Here is a 21,541-nt window from a genome sequence, read left to right as displayed (position 1 = left end):
TTGCAAATCTGCGGGGGATTTAAATATCCCCCGCAGCATTTGCATTTACATGGCTCCCGCTTTTTTCCGGATTGGGGATAAGCCAGAGAAAAGCGCCAGTCTAGACACGATTCTCTGGAAAATAAGTCCTTTCAAGTAGGAATAAGAAATCCTCCGGAAAAGGGCTTATTTTCTGGAGAATCGCGTCTAGACTGGCGCTTTTCTCCGGCTTATCCCCAATCCGGAAAAAAGCGGCAGCCATGTAAGTGCAAATGCCGCGGGGGATATTTAAATCCCCCGCGGATTTGCAATTCCGACTCGTCACATTAGCATCCCTTTTCTGGAAAGGGATGCCAATGTAGACGTAGCCATTCTGACAGCTGAATTTTCACCTGGGCTAGGCAGTCAGAGGGCGTCCAGTGCTTTGCCGTGGCTGCTCCACAGACTCGTTTCCACGGATCCATCAATTTAATGTGTAGAAAGGAAATCTTTCCACCTGGCAGCACCCAGCCTCCGTCTTAAGCCTATGATGCTCGACTCCCTGTTCCCACCAGCAAGTTAATCACGCGGCGGGCGTGAGGCAGGGGAAGGAAGAACCCAGGCTTGGATTGCAGAGGAGGGCTGGGCACGGACGTGTTATTGACATGCTTCGGGGCTGCTCGTTGGAACTAACTGAGAGCACATTGTAAATTTCTTGCGGATTACTCCCTGCAGCAATTATGGCAGCTGTGGAATGAGTCGCGCGAATGTCAGGCAGTGAGCTCAGTGGGGAATTATAATTGGTGTGGGGGCAGGGAGGGTGATTGCTGGGGCATACAGTCCGATGAATCCTGTCCCTTCCCAGATTTTCAGATTGTGTGTTCCCCTTCACAAAGAGTCACAAAGCCGCAGAGGACTTGAAGAAACAGGAATGGTTTAACAGCAGTAATTTACTGGTGCCTGCAGTTGCCTTCCACGTATAGCCAGTGGTTTTGGAATTAGGTTGCTTCTTCTGTTAGTTTAATTGATTCACTGAGAAAGGAATGGAAAAACTCCCGGGCATGGTTGTACCTACACATACAGGGCCTGACTTCCTTCCTCTCGCTTACAGCAGTATAGAACTGTGTCAAAGCCAGATGGGGCAATATTGGTTTAAAACCAGCCTTGGAGAGAGCCAAGCGCTTAGAGATTGAGGAAATGCAAGTGACTTATTCTCGATAAAGGTAGAGAATGATTTTTTTTACTTTAATTGGGTTTTGTTTTCTTTCCATTTAGAAACAATAATAAGAGCTGCCATTCAAAGCTCTCTGTGCTTTCTGCCAGGGATTAAAACATCCACTCCAATGCATGTTTCAATCCGCTCAACTCTTCTCCCACATACAAATACCAGCACTCCCGTGTGTCCGATGCTGCTTGGTCGCCGCAAAGATCAGGCCAAACAAACGGACTCCATAGTGCATCTGGAGAGATGGCATTCCAGCTGTTGTGGCTGCGGATGGGAGAGACTTTCCCCCAGTGTATCATGGGGACTAGCGAGAGACTTTATGATAGGCCTATGAGGGTAAAGTCAGAAGCACGAATACCAGACAATTCAGTGATGTTAAAGTTCTTTAGTTCCCTGGTGTGTGCAGATACCTTAGATGCAGTGCATGTATTGACACACCTAAGCCCTGGGACATGCCAGAAGCTGTTCTTCCTCCTAGACCGGAGCTATATAAACCTTGCAGGGACGGGGGATAGTACTTGTACCGACGCGTTTACATTTCACATAATGCCTTTGTGGTGGAGGCAGAGTCTCTGAATAATTGGCTTTTTTGGCCCATCAGAGCTGTTTCTGATTCTCCCTGCCTCCAGCCAAACCGATCTGGAGCGGGCCAAAACTAACAATAAACACGTCGTGTTGAGTTTATTTTAGCTTCAATCAGATAATCCGCTGTGAGTCTGACTCGAGACCACTTCCTTGCGCCGGGAGACACTGTGCTTTGCCTGATCTTTTTCCTCTCAGAGCCAAACTCGGAAGACATCGAAGCTAAATATAGATTCCATAAGAGCTCAGCATGGCTGTGCATTACTGCTGGTGCGAGGGAATCAGTCCTGTCCTATCCTATCAAACTCTAGAGGGGTAGGAAACTGCTGGAGGCCTTGTGTTGTTGTCTCCTCTGTGTCTGCATCACAGAATCATCACACACTTGGCACTGCAGAGACGCAGGACTGCAGTAGCAGAGGGGTAAGGCTGATCAGGAGCCTTGAGCAAAGTAGGGAATCTCTGGCCTGGAATAGAAGAGGGTGCTGCAAGTTCAAGACATCTGTTCTTGGCTGTCTGAGGAGGGCCCCAAGGACTGGAAGAGTGGAGGGTGGGAAGGGGCAGCAGGTAAGGACTTGTCTTCACTCCACGGAAGATCAGTGCTGCCGTGATCAATCTCCTGGAGTTCAATTTAGCAAGTCTAGTTAAGACCTGCTAAATCAAACTTAGAGGGCACTCCCGCCAGTGTCCGGTATTCCTGCTTTTGCAAGGAGTAAGGGAAGCTGGCAGGAGCATTTACTCCCATCAGCCTCCTGCTATGGGGAGACTATCAAGCTTGGCTTAAGACAATGGTCACCAACCAGTAGATCGAGATCTATCAGTAGATCTTGGAGTCTCTGACAGGTGATCCTGATTAGTTTGGCCAGAAAGCTATCAAGTGCTAGCACTTCAGTTGCCCCTCTACCCACTATCATACTGTTCCTGCCTTCTCCCTTGGAGCTACCCTCCACCCCACCCCCAGAGTCTCCTGCTTGCTGTGTAGGGTGTCTCCTCTCCTCCCACTCCTATACCCTGTCTCCACACAGAGAGAAGGGGATGGAGGAGCTTGGCAATGCAATCTCTGTCACTCGCACACTGTGTGTGTCTCTGTCATTCTCACGAACACGCACTGTCCTTCACTCTAATCTCCCAACCCAACACATCTGTGTGTGTGTGTGTGTGGGGGGGGGGGGGGGGTTGTTGTTACTTCTTTTACTGCTTGCAAAGTGGGTTATTTTGGTTTTGACTGGTCTGTGCATTTCATAATTTTCATTTCTCTCTTACGCTTACATTTAATTCTTTGAGTAGCGAGTTCTAAAATGCCTAACCTGGCGTGGCTGGAGTCATTATCCCTGTGGTAATTGCTGCTCCTGGAAGTGGCTGGCATGTCCCTTTAGCCCCCGAGAAAGGCAGAGTGGGAGGCAGGAGGGGTCTCCACATGCTGTCCCTGCCTGCAGACACCACTCCTGCAGCTCCCATTGATCAGCAATGGGGAACTGTGGCCAGTAGAACCTGTGGGCTCAATGCCTGTAGATGAGGGGCAGTACATGGCACCATGGAGCCACTGCTGTACATGCCATGTGCTCTCCGGAGTGGTGCAAGGCCAGGGCAGGAGTAAGCCTGCCTTAATCCCACTGCTCCACACCTGGAAGCTGTCTCAATTAAGTGGTGGTCAAGTCAGAGCCTGCTTCCTGAACCCTTGTCCCAGCTCTGAACCTCCTTCTGCACCCAACCTCCTGCCCCAGACGTGAGTTCCCCAGCACCCAAACTCCTTCCCAGAGCTTGCACCCTGAATCCTACCCTGGACCCCAGTCCCCTGCCTTGGGCTAAACCCAGAGCCCCTCCCTCACGCTAAACTCCTTGGCCCAAGACCAGAACCTGCACCCCTACCTCTACCCCAGCCTGGTGCAAGTGAGTGAGGATGGGGGAAGAAGGGAGATGGAATGAGCAGGGTGAGGCCTCGGAGAAGGAGTGGAGCAGGGCCTCAGAGAAGGGGTGGGAAAGAAGTGGGGCAGGGGTATTTGTGTTTGAGAGAGATCTTACATTGTACTTAAATTGAAAAAGTGATTTTGTGGTTAAAAAGGTTGGAGACGACCAGCTTAAGGCATTCTGCATAGCTGGAGTTGCATACCTTATGCTGAGCTACCGGGTTTAGTGTAGACCTGGCCTGAGATGCACTCATAAAGCTGGTGTTGGAAGAGGGAATAGAGTACTAGGATAGCAGGCGTGCTGGGAATCAAGGTCAAGGTGCATTCACAGAGGTGCACAGGGGAAACTTGCACAGTGCCCACTTGATCCTGACCTGTTGGGATAAACGCTTCCCTTGTGGGTCCTGCAATCCGCAGAGAGGAAGATCCCTGCTCTGCACTCTCACGCGCCCTTTCTTTCTGCTTGCGATGGGTAGAGGTACTGGGGGTTCAGATTGCTGGGGAATGTTCTTCAAGGTCTGCTGTTCTTTTCCCCCCTGTAGCCTCTGGCCAAAGGAGCATTCCTGCGGGGATCAGGGTTGAACCTGGCAACCGGGCGCTTCACAGCACCTGTGTCTGGCATCTACCAGTTTTCAGCCAACGTCCACATCGGTGAGTGTTGTTCACTGGCGCCTTTTCTAGTTTAGCCTCCAGGCATGGGGAGGGATTCTAGAATGCCCACTGGCTGCCTTTTGGATGCTCTTCAGAGTGAAGCATGTGTAAGCGCCACTCACTGGCATGATTCATCAGTACCACGCAGACCTCTACCATCTGAGCTAGCAGAGAAGCTCCATTAGCGGGATGCAGCAGTAGGGTGTTGTCCTCTCGTGGGCAGGCCACTGCATGCACTTTGCCATTTTATAACACAGGTGTTACAAGCCGTCCTCTCTGCTACCATAAGCGGGTACAATCTGAGGAAGGGCTGGTATTTTAGAATCCTACAGACATTCCATTGCATTTCCTGCCTCTCATAGATAACAATGCCTCAGACTTTTATGTGGCTTTTGGTTCTGGCTCGAGCTGGCTGAATTATTTACAGCGAATGGTTTCCCAGTTGATTTCCCAGAGAGCACAGTGTCCATGGATAGCAGACCTCAATTTTTGTTACTCGTTTGTTTGCCAGTTGGAATTTGTTGGTAGGGCTTTTGTATGAACAGCCCTTGTGTTGCTTGGGCTCTCTTCTCTGAGAATAGCTCTGGGAATTCAGTATCTGAAGGGCACTGGGCAGCTCTGACCCTTTATCAGCTGTCCTGTTGCTGCCCAAAAGTAATTTAGTTTCTTAATCAAACGAATCTCTATTTTGGGCCCTACTTCACTTTTCAAACCCCCCCCCCCCCCTTCCCCGCGCGCATGACTATGGAAAGTGTGGACTGAGTATGTGGAAACAGGCAAACATGGTTAAACCAAAAGGACATCCAGAACCCACCAAAATGTTCACTGAGGCTTTTCCCTCTTATTCACCCCAATGCCAAACCAGAGGGGTGCTTCTGTAACACAGCTGTAGGTGCTGCTATAGCGTATGGTGGTTGATGATTTGCCCTGCTGTAAAGGGAGTGTCTTTTTACTTTGTTTTCATGGTTTGCTTCTCTCCAAGACCATAGTGAGCTAAAGAGCAAAGTGCAGCTCCGAGCCAGAGACAACGTCCGTGTGCTGATCTGCATCGAATCCCTCTGCCATCGATACACGTGAGTCACTGCAGTGCGGGTGTTAACCTGTCAGAGACTGCTTCTCTTAGCAAATGTCATGGAGAGCCTCTGAATGAGGGACCAATCAGAAACCTACTGGACTGAGCATCTCCAAATGCCCTGGTGTTCATCTTTTCAAATTCAGTAAACAGATTGGCTATTACCGTTGGATCTCCTAACGAATAAAGCACTCACCTCTCCTCTGTGCCATCATGGTTCCAAGCTATCCTGAGCCAGGCCTGCCGCTGGGTGGGCAGGTTTGGGGGGCAAAAGAAAGCAACTGCCCTAGGGCCCAGTGATTCAAAAGGGCCCAGAACTCCTGGCTGTTGCCACTGCTACTGAGGTAGCGGTAGGAGCCATGGGCCCTTTAAATCACTGCCGGAGCCTTGTGTAGCATGCTCCAGAGCCCCTGAGGGCAGTCTGCCCTGGCCCTGGCCCTGCCCCTTCCACCTAAGACTCTGCCCCTTCTGGGAGGGCAGAGCCCTCCCCCTCCCTGCCTCCCACACAAACACCTTGCCTAGGACCTAGTGAGCCTGTCTGCTCTCCTGTCCTGAGCTGTGGGAAGGGGACGGAAGGGGATTCTGAATCAGGACTCCTGAGGTCAAATTCATAAGAACTAGGAGTCATCAAATGAAATCAATGGGTAGGAAGTTATTCTTCACACAACGCACAGTCAACCTGTGGAACTCCTTGACAGAGGATGTTGTAAAGACCAGGACTTTTACAGGGTTCAAAAAAGAAGTAGGTAAATTCATGGAGATTAGGTCTATCAATGGCTATTAGCGAGGATGGGTAGGAATGGTGTCCCTAGCCTCTGCTTGTCAGAGGCTGGAAATGGATGACAGGGGAGGGATCACCTGATGATTCCCTGTTCTGTTCGCTCTCTCTGAGGCATCTGGCATTGGCCACTGTTGGAAGACAAGACACAGGGCTAAATGGACCTTTGGTCTGACCCAGTGTGGCTGTTCTTGTGTAACAATACTGATGGCAGAGAATCACACCTGGATTGAATTTAATCACTTTTTTCCCCATGGTATGCCACTGACATGCTGCCTGGCCCTGGGCAAGTCACTCCAACTCCCCGTGCCCAGAAGGGTGTAACTATCTTTCCATAGCTTGTAGCAACTCCTGGGAGCCTTTGTGCTGGGATAGTTCTGGAATTTGAATGCAAGGATTCTATGAGCAATGGGGCCAGGATTTCTCTATTGGTGGGAATTTTGCCATATCTTGTAATGGGGCCAGGATTTCTCTATTGCTGTTGTCTGAGGTGAGACAAAGGAAACTAACCTTCTCCTTAACACTAGAGCTTGTAACCTCTCTTCAGGGCTGGGGAACCCATCCATGTGGCAGCTTTCACTGGAGCTGCCTGATTTATTACCTTATCTGCTTGTTAGAAGGTAGAGGCCTTTGTTTTTCATCACTCCCCACATGGGACCTTGACAAATCCTCAAGAAATTCACTGACAGACATTTTACACTTGATTTTAAAAAGCGTCAGGTGTTTTTCTTGAGTTGGCCCTAATAAAAGCAGTGACAGGAAATTTAACAGGGAACTCCGGCACAGGCAAACTTGGCAGGTGGGCACCGTAATATGTTGGGTACTTGCCCGTACAGATCAGTAGTCTCGCTGCCCAACCAGATGAGCTTACTAATACAAAATGTTGCCCTTGTGACTGTATGGCACTGCCTGTTGGTATGGCTGAGGTGTGTGGTAGAAAGCTGTGGGATACTGCCCACCCACCTCTCGCTCAGTCACAAAGGCGCTCGCATTCTACCTACAAAGCAAGGTCGCTGTTAATTTTATAATGCCATGGTTGTCCTTCTCTGAAAGCTCTGAATTCATGGTCACCTAGGAGTTCGTGAGTAGCTCTTGGTTGCATGTTATAGTCACTCAGACTGTGAGAAGGGAGCTCAGATCCTAGAGATCCTACCACAGATCCTACCACATGAGCTAGCAGAGAACCTCTTACACTTGAACCTCTGTAATCTGGAAACAGGGTAATGCCAGATAAAAGAATTTACCGGGCCAGGGAGGGTGCTGCAAGGTCTGGGCATGAGGGAGGGATGTGGATGGGGAGCTTACCTGGCATGTGGAGCACACGTGGCTCCACACCTTCCGTCGCTATAGGAACGGCAGGGAAAAGCCTCAGGGGAAGTGCATCACTGAACTACCATTCTCCCAGCTGTGGGGAAGGGGGAGCCACTCTGCCTTCCCCTGCCAGGGTCTGGATCACAGACGTTCCCAGATTGGGGACCCCTGGAGTACAGAGGTTCAGGTACACAGTCAGGCAGTACTGAGAAGAGTTTCTCCCTTCAGCATGATTTTCATTTTTCAACCACTTAAGCACTAGCAGGCAGTGCTGGTAGGCTCTTTTCTTTTTCTCTGGACAGTCACTAAAGAAGGACAAGGATCCATGATCTTCTCGGGTGGGTTATGCAAGCCTGTATGCCTACACATGGTCCAATCAGTCCATACGTGGGTGTTTGTTGTGGTAGTGATAGAGTTGTTTTTTGGTTTCCTCAGAACTGAGCATAAATTACTGGGCTGGTGCCTTTTCCCAGCGTTCCCCTGCTTTGCTAACTTCAGGAAGGCTTTTTGCCATGTCTTAATTGATGGAAAAATGCATGCTCCACCCTGTGAGAGATGCTTCCCAAAGAAATTAATTAACACGAGTCAGCACCAAGGTGATGCACCGCTGAAGACTGGTCCCCTGCGGAGGGGTACATTTCGCATGAATTAGAGATGCTCTAGTGAAAAGTAGAAGCCATGCCCTGGATGCAGGAATCATTGGTTGAGGTTGCCTGGCCTGTGTGACACAGGGTGTCAGACTCGATGATCCACATGTTTCCTTTTGGCCTTAAAAAATCCATGAATCCTGGGTGATTAGTGTGTTTCCTCTTTCCCCACCATGCACAGTAGAAAGGACCATTCGATTTCATCTCTGTCCTTGGGCACAGGACCAGGCCTGCAGACTAGGGTGGGCAAAGGCCCAGGCCCCAGGGCCTGACAATTCTGGGACCGAAATATCAACCCGATGGTGGCTGGCCCCCTGGGGCCCTTTAAATTCCTGTTGAAGTGGCTTGCTGCAGACTCTGGGCTCGGGGAAGGGCCGCACCATGCTCTGAACAGTGCTGAAGGCCAGCTGCTCTCAGGCCTGCCCCTTCCACCCTCAGCTCCTTCTGGGAGCATGGAACCAGGCCCCTTCCCTGACCTTGCCTGGGAGCCCACAGGGGCTGTCAGCTCCACTCCTGGAGACAGGATAATAGATTTGCTGGACTAACGATCTGACCTGCTCTGGAAATCCCTGTGATCCAGGCTTCACCCGGGACGAATTCTGGGCCCAAGGAACCCCCGGGAAATAGGAACCGTCAGAACCTTGAGCCTTGTACACAGTTTCCTATGAGTTCTCACTGCTGGGGGCATCAACATCTTCCTTGGGCCCCTGAGCAAGGTGGGGAAGTGGCTCTGTGCTCCCAGAAGGGGCAGGGCCTAGGGAAAAAGGGGCGGGGCTGGGGTATCTAGCCCTCAACGCCCCCCAGACTGCAGCACTGCCCCCTCCCCCCCCTCCCAGTCCATAGAGCTGCGTGGAGAGGTGCTCTGGCAGTGATTTAAAGGGCCTGGTGCGTCAGCCACCACCACTGCCATAGCAACAGCAGCCGGAGTCCTGGGCCCCTTTGACTCACTGAGCCCTGGGGCCTCTGCCCCCTTTGCCCCCCACCTCCCATTGTCATGCCTGCTCACTGTTTGTCAGTCGATGGCGCTCAGCCTGGCTGGGTATCTAGGTAAACACTCAGAGCGCCATAGACAAAACAGGCTAGAATTGAATTTGGCCAACAGTGCTGAGTGGAGAGAAGGAGCTAGAGGTTTGCAGGAGGCAGGGATGAGATGAAGGGTCTGAAATCCAGGCCCGGCTGTGGCTTTGACAAGTTTTATTAGCTGCGAATGGAGCGCCGGCCCTGCCCTGACTTCCGACAACCCACACCCACAAACTGCTTCCTAAATGTAATCACATAAGTGCCGTGCTAAACCCTAGGGATGTACAAGTTGTCATTATGGTAACCGACCCGACCCACGGGCCTATCAATCTTCCAGAGGCACAAACCCGTCCCTCAGACTTCACTGCCCAGAGTGCTGCTAGGGCAGGGAGACTACAGAAGCTAGGTTTTTGTTATTTCATCTGCAGCCCATCTGGACGGAGCTCAGCATCTCACTGACGCTGCCCTTCAAAATGCTGGGCCAGTCAGGAGGGTGAATAGGCATAGAACCGAAGGTGACAGTTCCTGATGCTAAATGTGCCAGGACCTTTATAAAAGCATACCCCCGCCTCCCACCCACGCACCCATGGCCACTGGGATAATGTGACCTAGGAGCCTAAGAGTCATGGAAAATCAATGAACTCCAAGAGCCAACATTGCATCAGGGAACAGGAAGGACGGCTCCTAGTGGAGAACAATTAGCACTATCTTACGGGGACATGCAGCTGCACCCTTCTCTGTGCAGGATCAGGGTCTTAAGGAAGTACTTGGAACCCACCAGGCACCAGCTTAACAAGTAGCCGAGGCCTTTACAAACAGGCAGGCTTCTCCCTCGGGAGCTCGGCAGAGGGACCTGACAAACCTACGGGCCAGCCTGGCATTTTGCCCAGCAGAGGGCAGTGCCTCTCTGCTAGGGCAGCCAGGCCCTCTTGGGCTTTTCACTACCAGAGGTTCCTGCTTAGAACATTCCAGGATTCATCCACCCACCCCAGCCTACCTGCCCTGATAGCCCAAACTGTAGTGAGACTTGGGCACAGAGCACTAAAAATACATCATTAAAACAACTTGACAGGAAACCTACTAATGTCGTTAAATGTGTTGCTGAGCTAGACCCTTGGCTTTCCTTGCCCTGCCCCGTGGATGGCCATAAATGGGATTGACTTTGCCTCTAATGAAAGTGAAGTGAAGTCTCCTACTATAACTCCCAGGTGTCAGTCCTGTGTTTTATCGGCCTGTGGAAAAGACTCGGTTGGTCCCCAAGCAAACGACACATTACGAACCACTGTAATGATCAGTGTAGAGCATTCATCGTCCCATCAAGGAGGCCAGGATCTTGCTAACAAGACCAGTGGTGTGTTGCTTTATTGTGGTCCTGTATGATTTCAGGACTCTGAAAAGTGAGGCGCTGACCAGACCTAAATGAGATTTGAAGGACATCATCTCCCCCAAATTTTTTCAGGCCCACTGTGTGCAGCTGCAGGAATCAGAGCCTCCCACATCCACCCCCCATCTTTTTGTATGTGGTGGCATGACTAGAATCAGGCATCTGGGCAAGTTTCCTCCAGGCAGCTATGCTAAGTGCATCTCTCGCCCAGCCTGGACCCTGGCCTCCTCGCTATCTTATAGCCCCCTCGATTATATGGGGAGCTGGACTGGTCCCCTTAGCCCTGGGACTCTCATGGGCAGAGGCTGCCGGTTGCACTGTATCTCACACACTTTTATTAGGTAGGAAAATGTCCCTTGTGGATGAAGTGGAGTGATGTCCAAGGTAGTTTTCAATAGAGCCCTCAGCCAGTGTGTATCTATGGCTGAGATTTCAAAGGGATTTGAAACACTTAGCCTATGTATGTGGCTCTAGGAAGGTGAAAGACTATTTTTACTTCCACTAAGATGCTGTGGAGCCTTATTCCCATGTGTTGCTTTCTCAATAGCATTGCAGAAATGGATTGAAGGACTTTATCTGACCCCGTTACCGTGGTATCTGAGAGTCGCAATTTTTCTTGCATTTACTCTTGAACACCTCAGTAAGGTTGGGAAATAGGACTATCATCATCTTTTCATCCCCAGCACAGTGACTTGCTCAGGGTCACACAGGACATCTGTGGTGGAGCAGGATCTTGAGCCAATGTTCCCTAATCCCCATACCAGCACTGTGACCGCTGGACCATCCGTCCTCCCTTGGAACGGCTGATCTCCATTTTCTAGTGCACACGGGGCTGTCCTGGATTCCCTCAGTTAACTAAGTCTAACTGAAACTGCAGGGAAAATTTTAGGCTGGTGGGAAAGTACATAGGAGAGGTGTATCTGGGGCAGTGTAAATTTGGGGGGGCCTTATAACAAGGCTCCTGATTTGATTGGCTTATCTTTGAGCCTTAAGTCTTGTTTTCAGTTGTTTTTAAACAGAGCTTTCCTTATTCAAGTGTACCTTTTGGATTTATTGGGCCCAAGAGAGCATTCTCCTTGTTTATTGAACAGGCTTGAGAGTTACAGAACCACGAGCACTTGGGCCTGATGGCCTCATAATGCCTTGGAGAGGGGAAGAGGGATAAATCATTTGTCAAAATAAAAGGTGGGGTGGGAGTCGTCCTCCCTTCTCATGTTCTCCACACTCCTGACTGCTTTGATGAAGACACTTGAGAGGAAACAAAGTACTTTTCATGGGAGCAGCTCACTCCCCTCCCACAAGGACTTTGTCTGTTTGCTAGGAGCAATTGCTTTGAAAAATGGCTGTCAACAGCCAATCTCTTCTGACACCAGGGGTAGTTTGCAAGGCTGGTGCGTGACTACCTTGGGTAATCCTTCCCCCAACTAGGAAACTAGGCCAGATGTCATTTAGAGCACTGCCACTTTCTAGGATACATCACAGCTGTAATTTATGGTTGTAGGCCCTGATCCTGTAGAGAGGAGCCACACACACACACACACACACACACACACACACACACACACACACAGTCCCACTGAGTCCAATGCGATGCCATACTTAGTATAAATACAGGCACTGGCCCTATGGGTTCTCCAGGGTTGGAGCACTCATGGGGAAAAATTAGTGTGTGTGGAGCAGCGTTCCTGTAAGCCGATCACTTGGGTGGCCACCCAGGAGAGATTCAAATGCTGCCCAGCTGATTAGCAGAGCCGCAGCAGCTTGTGTTTCTATTAGTGGTGCACACGGCACATACCTCAGTGCACAGAACAAAATTTATTCCATACCTGGATGGAAAAAAATCAGATAGAGCCCTAGCACGGAGCACCCACTGATGTCAAGCTCCCTCCCCTACCTCCGTACCTCTCGCACGCTTAGCATCTTCTCCCCTTTCCTCCTAGCACTTCTGAAGCGCCACAAAAGGCTGATTTGTGGCATTCAGGCTCTGGGAAGGAAGGGGGAGTTGGGAAAAGGGATGGCTGGCTCAGGATGGGGGCTTGGAGGAAGGGTTGAAATAAGGGCGCAGCCTGGAACAGAGGGAGTGGGTCAAGCACCCCCTGGCAAAATGAGAAGCTGGCACCAATGAGCGTAAGGGACCTTTTTACAGGATTAGAGCCATGACATGGGGAGGGCCTTGCCTCCTGACTAGTAGCTGCTGTGACCCCTGCCGTGTTCTTGCTGTGTCAGAACTGACCTAAGGCTTCAGCCTCACTCAGTAGATTAGACTAAGCTCGTGGGCCCACTGGGAGGCTGAGCTGTGTTCTCATTGGGCGTTTCCCGTGGCCCTCTTCGGATGGCGTTGGAAACGGTTGTCCCACAGCCGGGGTGGCGAAGCCTGGCAAACGCCAGGTTCTACCAGAGGCTGTTCCTGCTCGCTGGCAACGGGTGAGGACGCGACGGTCCCTTGGAGTGGTGCAAGAATAGGGGGAGGGGAGAGGAGCATTTCTCTCATGATGGGAGCCTGTTCAGACGAGCTTTCTGCTGGCACTCCGTGAACTGCTGCTCCGGAGCCCGCCTGTGGAATGTGCGAGGGATGCCTGCTTACCCAGTCATTTGTCTGAGGGAGCTGAAAGAGCCTGCGGGCTTCCAGCTGAGACGGGGAGTGAGAGAGGGATAGACACTAGCGGGAAGGAGAGCAGGCGTGTGAGAGAGATTAACGAAGAAAATATCCTGCGTGGGCTGGGCATCTGGCAGGATATGACACGCAGAGGTAACTCCTTAGTTGGCTTTTGGTGCCAAGCAGTTAGCGCGCTCCCCGGACGCAGTTATCTCCATGTTGGGGGGCTGGAAACGCCACATGTTGGCACTCGCTGTGTTTCCCTTCATTGCCTCGCTGTGGAAAGGAGCAGGGTGGGGTTGGTTTTCTGAGGAGAAGAGGCTGGAGGCACTACCCACTGACAGGGCAGATCTGGGAAGCCACATGCCTCTGTCCCTGCTCCGTGACACAGTGGGGATGGAGCTGTGCTCACATGGATTGCCCCAGTGGCTGTTATCCGACAGGGAGAGTTTCAGAGCACATAGGGTGACATGGAGAGATTTTTCCCCTGCCCACACAGTTCTCCGAGAGACTTCTGCAGAGCTGTGGAGAGAGGGTAAATACTGGCTAGATAACACAGAGATTTCCATACATGCTCTGGCTCATCAGCACTCAGAGGATGGTCTGGCTCTTGGAAATGACTTTCTGTTCATTAGACAGGGGCCTGATAAAAACAAAGCAATTAATAAACAATGAGTGGCAGAAGGCGGCTGTAGAAACTCCCACCCATTGGGTATGTCTAAACTACATGGCTCCGTCGACGGAGCCATGTAGATTTGTTTGTTTGGCAAAGGGAAATGAAGCCGGGATTTAAATAATTGCGGCTTCATTTAAATTTACATAGCTGCCGCACTGAGCCGACAAACAGCTGATCAGCTGTTTGTTGGCTCAGCACGCTAGTCTGGACGCTCTCCTGCCGACATGAAAGCCCTTTATCGACCTCCCCGGTAAACCTCATCCTACGAGGCATAACGGGGAGGTTGATAAAGGGCTTTCAGGTCAGCGCGGGAGCGTCCAGACTAGCGCGCTGAGCCAACAAACAGCTGATCAGCTGTTTGTCGGCTCAGCGCGGCAGCCATTTAAATTTAAATGAAGCCACGATTATTTAAATCACGGCTTCATTTCCCTTTGCCGATCAGCCTAATCTACATGGCTCCATCAATGGAGCCATGTAGTTTAGACACACCCGTAGTGCTTGGCAAGTCGTGTGCAGCTGGTTTTTGGGCAGAAGGAGGCAATAGCTTTAGAGCAAACAGCAACTGTGCATGACGGTTCAAGAGAGAGGAGCAATGGTGTTTTCAGATTTCATCTGGCGGATGGCACCTGTCACTCACCCCTCTTTTCTGCTGCCCTAATGCTATCCTAGGGTATTGATTCAGCACTGAAGTGCAGTCCTGGACAGGGATTCAGAAGATCTGGTTTACTCCTGGCAGTCATGCTGACCTGCTTTGTAACCTCAATCAAAGAATACTCTGTACAATTCATCTGATGAAGTGGGTTTTACCTGCAAAAGCCGTATGACCTAGTAAACCTGTTAGTCTCTAAGGGTATGTCTACACTGCACACGTATTTTGAAACAAGCTATTCTGGAATAGTTATTCCGAAATAGTTTATTTCAAAATAGCACGTCTACACTGCAGGGAAGCCTGAAAATCAGTCCGAAGCAGACTTCCCTAATGTAGACATGCTGGCTACGTCTACATTGGCCCCTTCTCTGGAAGAGGCATGTTAATTTCCAACTTCAGAATAGGGAAATCCGCAGGGGATTTAAATATCCCCCGCGGGATTTAAATAAACATGGCCGCCGCTTTTTTTCCGGCTTGGGGAAAAGCCAGAAAAAAGCGTCTAGACTGGCGCGATCCTCCGGAATAAAGCCCTTTTCCAGAGGATCTCTTATTCCTACTTCAATGTAGACGTAGCCGCTATCTCGCTTTAGAGCCCCAGAAGGCATTGGGGAGGATTAACTTATAATGGAGATGGAGCATTGGTTTGATCTAGGGATGTAAGCAACTAGTTGACTAGTCACTTCCCCCCCACACTTTGCTGAGAGAGGCAGCAAGGGTGGGGGAGCAGGAGCTGGTGCTGGGGGGAGCAGGCTTAAAAGTCGGTTCCCCCCAGCACCATCTCCGAGGGGGAGTACGGGAGGCAGAGGCGTAGCAGGGGACTGGGCAAGCTGGGAATCAGCTGATTTCCAGCTCGCACCCACGGACTGCACTTCTGCTTTTCAAATGTATTAAGAACCTGGTGGCTCTTAATACATTTAAAAGGCAGAGCGGCAGCAGGGTTAGCTCCCAGGGCTGGGAGTTAACTCTGCTGCGCTCCACAGTTTCCCCCACTTATTGACTCATTGAAATTCCATTGACTAGTTGATTAAATGCAATTTAACATCCCTAGTTTGCTCCAAGGTAGCAAAGTCTGTGCTAGTACTGGTTTCTGCTCCCCAGGAGTGTTAAAGTTCTTTGAGAAGGGAAGGACTGTGACTCAGGCTATGTCTAGACTGCAAAGATACCATGTTTTAGTGCATATAACAAAGTTTTACAAACCCCGCAGCCCCCCCATGGGGTATACATATCCACGGGGTATACAAGTTTATTTTTACTTGCCTGGGTGTGAGCGCTTGTCTGCGCTCTCTGTTCCCCCCCTTCTGGAGGCGGGTGGGTTTCATCTGGCCACGGCTGTGCAGAGCTTGGACGCGAGCGCGGCTCCCCTCCTGCAGTCCGGCCAGCAATTACCAGGTACCTTACAGTAGCGTATATAACCCGAGGGCTATACACATGCGCGGGTTATCTTATACTTTTTTTATACATTTAGGAAAAACCGCAGATTATGCACGGGTTATACATGGGTGTGGACTATATATGCTAATTTATGATAATTCGGACAAAGATACGCAAATTGCAAACCACAATTTGCATATCTTTTTCCACGTTTCTGTCGAAAGAGGCGTTTCCGAAATTTGGCGGATCTACACAGTGCCAAATTTCGGAATAATCTGCTCTTTCGACACATCCCTTCTTCTTCATAGAACAAGGTTTACAGGGATGGTGAACTCGCAAATTTTCCTGAAAAAATGGACACGTTCTTTGGATGCAGCATTGGTTTTCCAGGATACCTCCAGAAAAGCGCTGGAGTCTAGACATAGCCTTAGTCTGGCTGTCTCTGTTTCTGCTTGTGTGTAGAGCAGATGTGACTAGCCGCCTCAGTTACTGTGCATATTCTGTTCTTCTCTTACTGCTATTTAGATCTTTGGAAGTCATTGCTGGTCTGGAAAGTAATAGCAAGATCTTCACTGTTTATGTGCATGGATTGCTACAGCTACAGGTAAGGAGGCATGGAAGAGGGTGATAAAACATTCCACACTTATTCGGTACGCTGTGTAGTTGTAGCTATGTCATGGTCCCAGGATGTTAGGGAATCTAGGTGGGTGAGGCCATATCTTTTACTGGACCAACTTCTGTTGGGGTATGTCTACACTACCACCCAAGTTCGAACTAGTGTGGTAATGTAGGCAACTGGAGTTGCAAATGAAGCCCGGCATTTGAATTTCCCGGGCTTCATTTGCATAAAGCCGGGCGCCGCCATTTTTAAATGTCCACTAATGCAGACTCCGTGCTGCGCGGCTACACGCGGCACGGACTAGGCTTCCTAGTCCGAACTACTGTTACTCCTCGTGAAATGAGAAGTAACGGTAGTTCAGACTAGGAAGCCTAGTCCGAAGTACCTAGTCCGTGCCGCGTGTAGCCGTGCGGCACGGAGTCCGCACTAGCGGACATTTAAAAATGGCGGCGCTCGGCTTTATGCAAATGAAGCCTGGGAAATTCAAATCCCAGGCTTCATTTGCAACTCCGGTTGCCTACATTACCACCCTAGTTCGAACTAGGGTGGTAGTGTAGACATACCCTTGGGGAAAAAGACAAGTTTTCGAGCTTACACAGAAAGCACACAGTATGGTGGGATCACAGAGACCCAAATCCACAAAGGAATGAAGATTCCAAGCTTCCTTTGTGGAGCTGGGGCAAGAGTGCTTTATAGGTACAGGTTGTACCTCTATAAACTGGGACTCTCTGGTCTGGCATCAGAGAGTCCCAGCACGCTGAGGGGACGCAGGAATGGGAAGTGTGTGGGGGAGTCTGGCATGCAGCCCAGCTGGGCTTCCACCACTGGGAAGAGGGGCCCAGGAGTCAGGAAGCCTGATGCACAGCTCAGCTGGACTGCAGGAGGCCGGGGGGACCAGGAAGCTTGGTGAAATAGTAGGGCCAGAAATGACATCTGGGAAAATTCCTCATCCGTGACCAGTCAGGTCCTAAGGGTGCTGGACTAAGAAGGCCCAACCTGTATTATAGAATTAAACTTCTCAGCCCAGCTCCATTCCTCTCCCTGCCACCCTCGATGAATTAGGGAAATGTTATTAACTTCATTGTAGGATAAAAGATACCATGAAATTAAATGGTCACCCAGGAAGTCTATGTCAAGGCTAGAAGTGGAGACCTTATCTCCTAGCTCCAAGTTCCCAAATTTAATCACAGAATTAATAAAAACTGTGATACTAATAATAGTGAAAACCTAAAATCTTGATTGTACCATCTCACAGTGCTTTACCACTGGGTAAGTAGCATCATCTTAAATTCTTGGAAGGAAACTGAGGCATGGAGCACCACATGCCCAAGGTCACTCACCAGGACAGTGACAGAGTAAGGACTAATCATTTGATTTGTGCTTGACTGCTCTAACCTGTAGACTACATGGTCTTCATACTCTAACAACATCAAGCCAAGAAACATATATAAATAGAATTGAATAGTACCAAGCCAAACACACAATGCTGCAGTGTAAATATTTCATCAGCTCCCTGCTCTCTGAAACCACCATGCACAAGTGCTTTGAGTACAACCTAACAATAGTTTTTGCTGCTTTATGCTTTCCCTTACACCCGGGGTGAGCAATAAACAGTATGCAGGTCAGACCTGGTTCACAGAGTTATCTGAGTTCCCGCAGACACGGCCACTCACAGTTCCTATTGGCTGCAGTTCACTGTTCCTAGCCAATGGGAACTGTGGAAAGTGGCATGGACCAGACCGCCACTTTCCGCAGCTCCTATTGGCTGGGAACAGTGACCTGTGGTCACTGACACCTGCAAGCTGCCATACTTGTGGATGCTCAGGGTAAATAACTGGCAAACTGCGTCCGACCCGTGGGCTGCTTATTGCCCACCCCGTCTTGTACATTGGATAGCAGTTTTAGTTCCCTTCCTCCCCCTTTTGTTTTGAACCTACAGGCTGGACAATACACCTCAATATTTGTGGACAACAGCGCAGGAGCTTCCATCACAATTCAGAATGGATCGGATTTCATGGGCATGTTTATGGGCATCTAACCTGGATGTCGACCACAGGTTGGGTGGGGAAGGACATGACTCCAGGAGCCTTGCAACACACACTTGACTGAAGAAACCTTTCTTTGACCCTAGAGGACTGCTCCCTGTTAGCCATTGGCATTTCTAATACAGTGAAATAAAGAGCGTTTCCTTCCACCGACACTCAACTTGCTTTTCAGAGGTTGCTGCTGTTAAATGTCTACATCAGTTCTGCCTACAAATATACTTTAAATAACAATAATAATAATAATAATTAAAAAAAGAACTGTATATTATTTAAATTGTCTGTGCTTCACCAAAAGTTCACAGCACAATATACCAAGGTCTGAAAAGTGTTACGTAATAACTATCTGCATAACACAATAGAGCTTGCATCCAGCATGTCTTGGGAATTGATGGGTTTGCTTTGAGTTTCTTTGCAGACTAGCTAACAAAAAGATGGATTCTTTGTATTTGGGAGGAAGAAGATAGGGATTTGCCAGCAAACTCTGCTAATATCATGCTTTGGACAAGCTGAAACCCCCCATCTTCCCTCCCGACTCTTGGATGACTGGTACACAGCGTGCTGACTGCTTTAACTATCATCAAACTCAAGCATTTCCCACTGTAATTCTGGGGGCCCAAGGACTTAAGCAGAATTGTTACTTTGTGTCCAAGTCGTTCCGTAATCTCTTGACGAAGCTGAACATTTTGTGTTGGCTGCAGGATGACTTTTTAGGGCAAGACAAACAAGCAAGGGCAACAGTTCTAGCCAATTCCCTGCTTTCTTATATTCTTATGTTTTAGTAAGAGATATATGTATATTTTTAGTCACATCCATAGAGGCAGCATCGCTGGGACACCATATATTAAGTTGTAAACATGTCAGGTACACAGTGCTAGTTGCCAACAGAGCTGGAAAAGGCTGGGGATCAGAGGCCCAGACTGACCATGTGAAAGCTGTCATTTCATTTGGTGCTAATTAGATGGTGTAATTGATGAAAATGCATGATTGATAACAGGGAGTGCCACTCTCCAAGCTAATGCAAGCACCATTTAGGACTCAGCTAAGTCCTGTTTCAGAGGTCTTGTGAATCTCCCCCGGAAGGCACCGAATGAGCAGCTCACAGGATCAGTGCTTGTCCAGACTCTAGTTTGCACAGGTTGGTGTCTTAATAGGACCTGTAACTCCCAAATTCAGGCATTCTCTGTTGCTAAGGTGTGAAGTCCTGATGCTTCTGAAGTCAATGGGAGTTTTGACTTCAACGGGGTCAGGATTTTCACCCATGAATGTGGAGATGCAGAGTCCCTGTGGCCCAAAAAAGCAAATTTGTTGCACCTGGGTGTTGGTTCCAGGTTCAATAGGTGGGATTTAGTTAATGCAACCCCGGCAGAGAAATGGCGCAGTCAGATAACTCTAAAGAGACATTGGCAAGGTAAAAAAGAGGCTTGATGATCCTTTTAACATTGATCTCAGCAGATGAGAAAATAAAGAAGAAAGATTCCAAATCCCTTGTTTTGGGGTGTTGTATTTTTCTAATCAACCACTCTTCTCCCCAGGCCATGAATGCAAAGAACCAAAGGATCCCATTTTTATGGCCCCAGCAGAAATACAGTCAACTCTTCCCTCTGCTGTTTCTATGGAAGGAGAAAACCAATGTTTCTCCACGCTCCAGTGAGGCTGGAGCATACAGAAGATTTATTTACTACGCTGTGGGGAAAGTTGCTGTACAACAGAAATTGATTCTTTTGTATCAGTTACTTCTAAACCCAGGGGCTGTGTCTAGACTACATGGCTCTGATGACGGAGCCATGTAGATTAGACAGATAGGCAAAGGCAAATGAAGCCGCTATTTAAATGATCGCGGCTTCATTTACATTTACATGGCTGCCGCGCAGAGCTGACAAACAGCTGATCAGCTGTTTGTCCGCTCAGCGTGCTAGTCTGGACGCTCCCCTGCCGACATCAAAGCCCTTTGTCAGCAGCCCCGTTATTCCTCGTGGGATGAGGTTTACCGGGGCTGCCAACAAAGGGCTTTGATGTCGGCAGGGGAGCGTCCAGACTAGCGCGCTGAGCGGACAAACAGCTGATCAGCTGTTGGTCGGCTCAGTGCGGCAGCCATGTAAATGTAAATGAAGCCGCGATCATTTAAATCACGGCTTCATTTGCCTTTGCCAAAAAAACAAATCTACATGGTTCCATCGACGGAGCCATGTAGTTTAGACATACCCAGGGAGAAAAGCTATTTAGCACAGATGGTGTGTGCGTGTTATGTAATTTTCAGTTTGCTTGTAGTGTTGGAAAACCTGGCCAAAGAGTGTCCCTTTAAACACAGGCCATATTAATTGGTCTAATCAGCAGAGTTACATGGGGATGAATCTGTCCCAGACATGCCTACAGCCATTTGAGAATCGCTGGCAGTTATCAGCTGCCAAAGTGTGTTGTACACTGTTATCCTCTCACTACACTTTAGTAGGCCGATCCCTAGGATCAAGGAACTGGTGATAGCCCAGTCTTGAATGGAAATTAGCAGGTATTGACTGATTCAAGGGCATTATTGGTAGAGAGACACACACACACATCAACTGTGAAAACAGGCCAAGGATATAACGGGGACATACAGACACACATCAGCTAAATGCAATCAATGAAGACAGGCCATGGGCATGTGTGCGTCCATATACTCTCTCTCAGCTAAGCCCAAGTGGTGAAGACAGACTATTCACACTGGTCCTGGCAAGCAGCCTATAAATCAGCATGTATCCCTATCCCGGTATTTTATATTGTGCAAATACTTGTACTCAACAGGGCTATTTCATGCGTGTCTTGCTGCAGCACACTCACCAAGTGTTGTGCCATTCCGTGTGCTGTAAGACATGAACCATGAACAGTTTTGCTGCTCTTGGCAAAGGGGAGTTGAAAAAATATTTATTTTGTTGTAGAACTAAAGTGCTTATCTGACGTTGCCTTTGTTTTATTGAGTGGGTGCTTCTCCCTGCTGATAGTCACCGTTGGTTGGATTTTGCACTTTTTAGCAGCGATGCATGGAAGAAACGCCTCACCTTCAGCGGATGCCATCT

General features: G+C 49.3%; 1 protein-coding gene across 2 annotated transcripts in view; it reads left to right on the top strand.

The window, feature by feature from the left end:
• The window catches only part of C1QTNF12 (C1q and TNF related 12), a 44,492-nt gene extending 24,209 nt beyond the window's left edge, over positions 1–20,283 (top strand). Inside the window, exons 4-7 of one of the 2 annotated variants that reach the window (XM_075906352.1) lie at positions 4,212–4,320; positions 5,303–5,393; positions 16,350–16,428; positions 18,383–20,283. In XM_075906352.1, coding sequence (XP_075762467.1) covers positions 4,212–4,320; positions 5,303–5,393; positions 16,350–16,428; positions 18,383–18,481 — 378 coding nt within the window. In that variant the 3' untranslated portion in view covers positions 18,482–20,283. The remainder of the gene's footprint in view (positions 1–4,211; positions 4,321–5,302; positions 5,394–16,349; positions 16,429–18,382) is intronic. The other variant, XM_006127143.2, reaches the window with a different exon arrangement.
• Positions 20,284–21,541: the final 1,258 nt, after the last annotated feature.

The sequence above is a fragment of the Pelodiscus sinensis genome, chromosome 23, assembly GCF_049634645.1.
Source record: "Pelodiscus sinensis isolate JC-2024 chromosome 23, ASM4963464v1, whole genome shotgun sequence".
Lineage (NCBI taxonomy): Eukaryota > Metazoa > Chordata > Testudines > Trionychidae > Pelodiscus > Pelodiscus sinensis.
The sequence above is the reverse complement of the archived record's forward strand: the minus strand, read 5'-3'. Positions and strand labels throughout refer to the sequence as shown.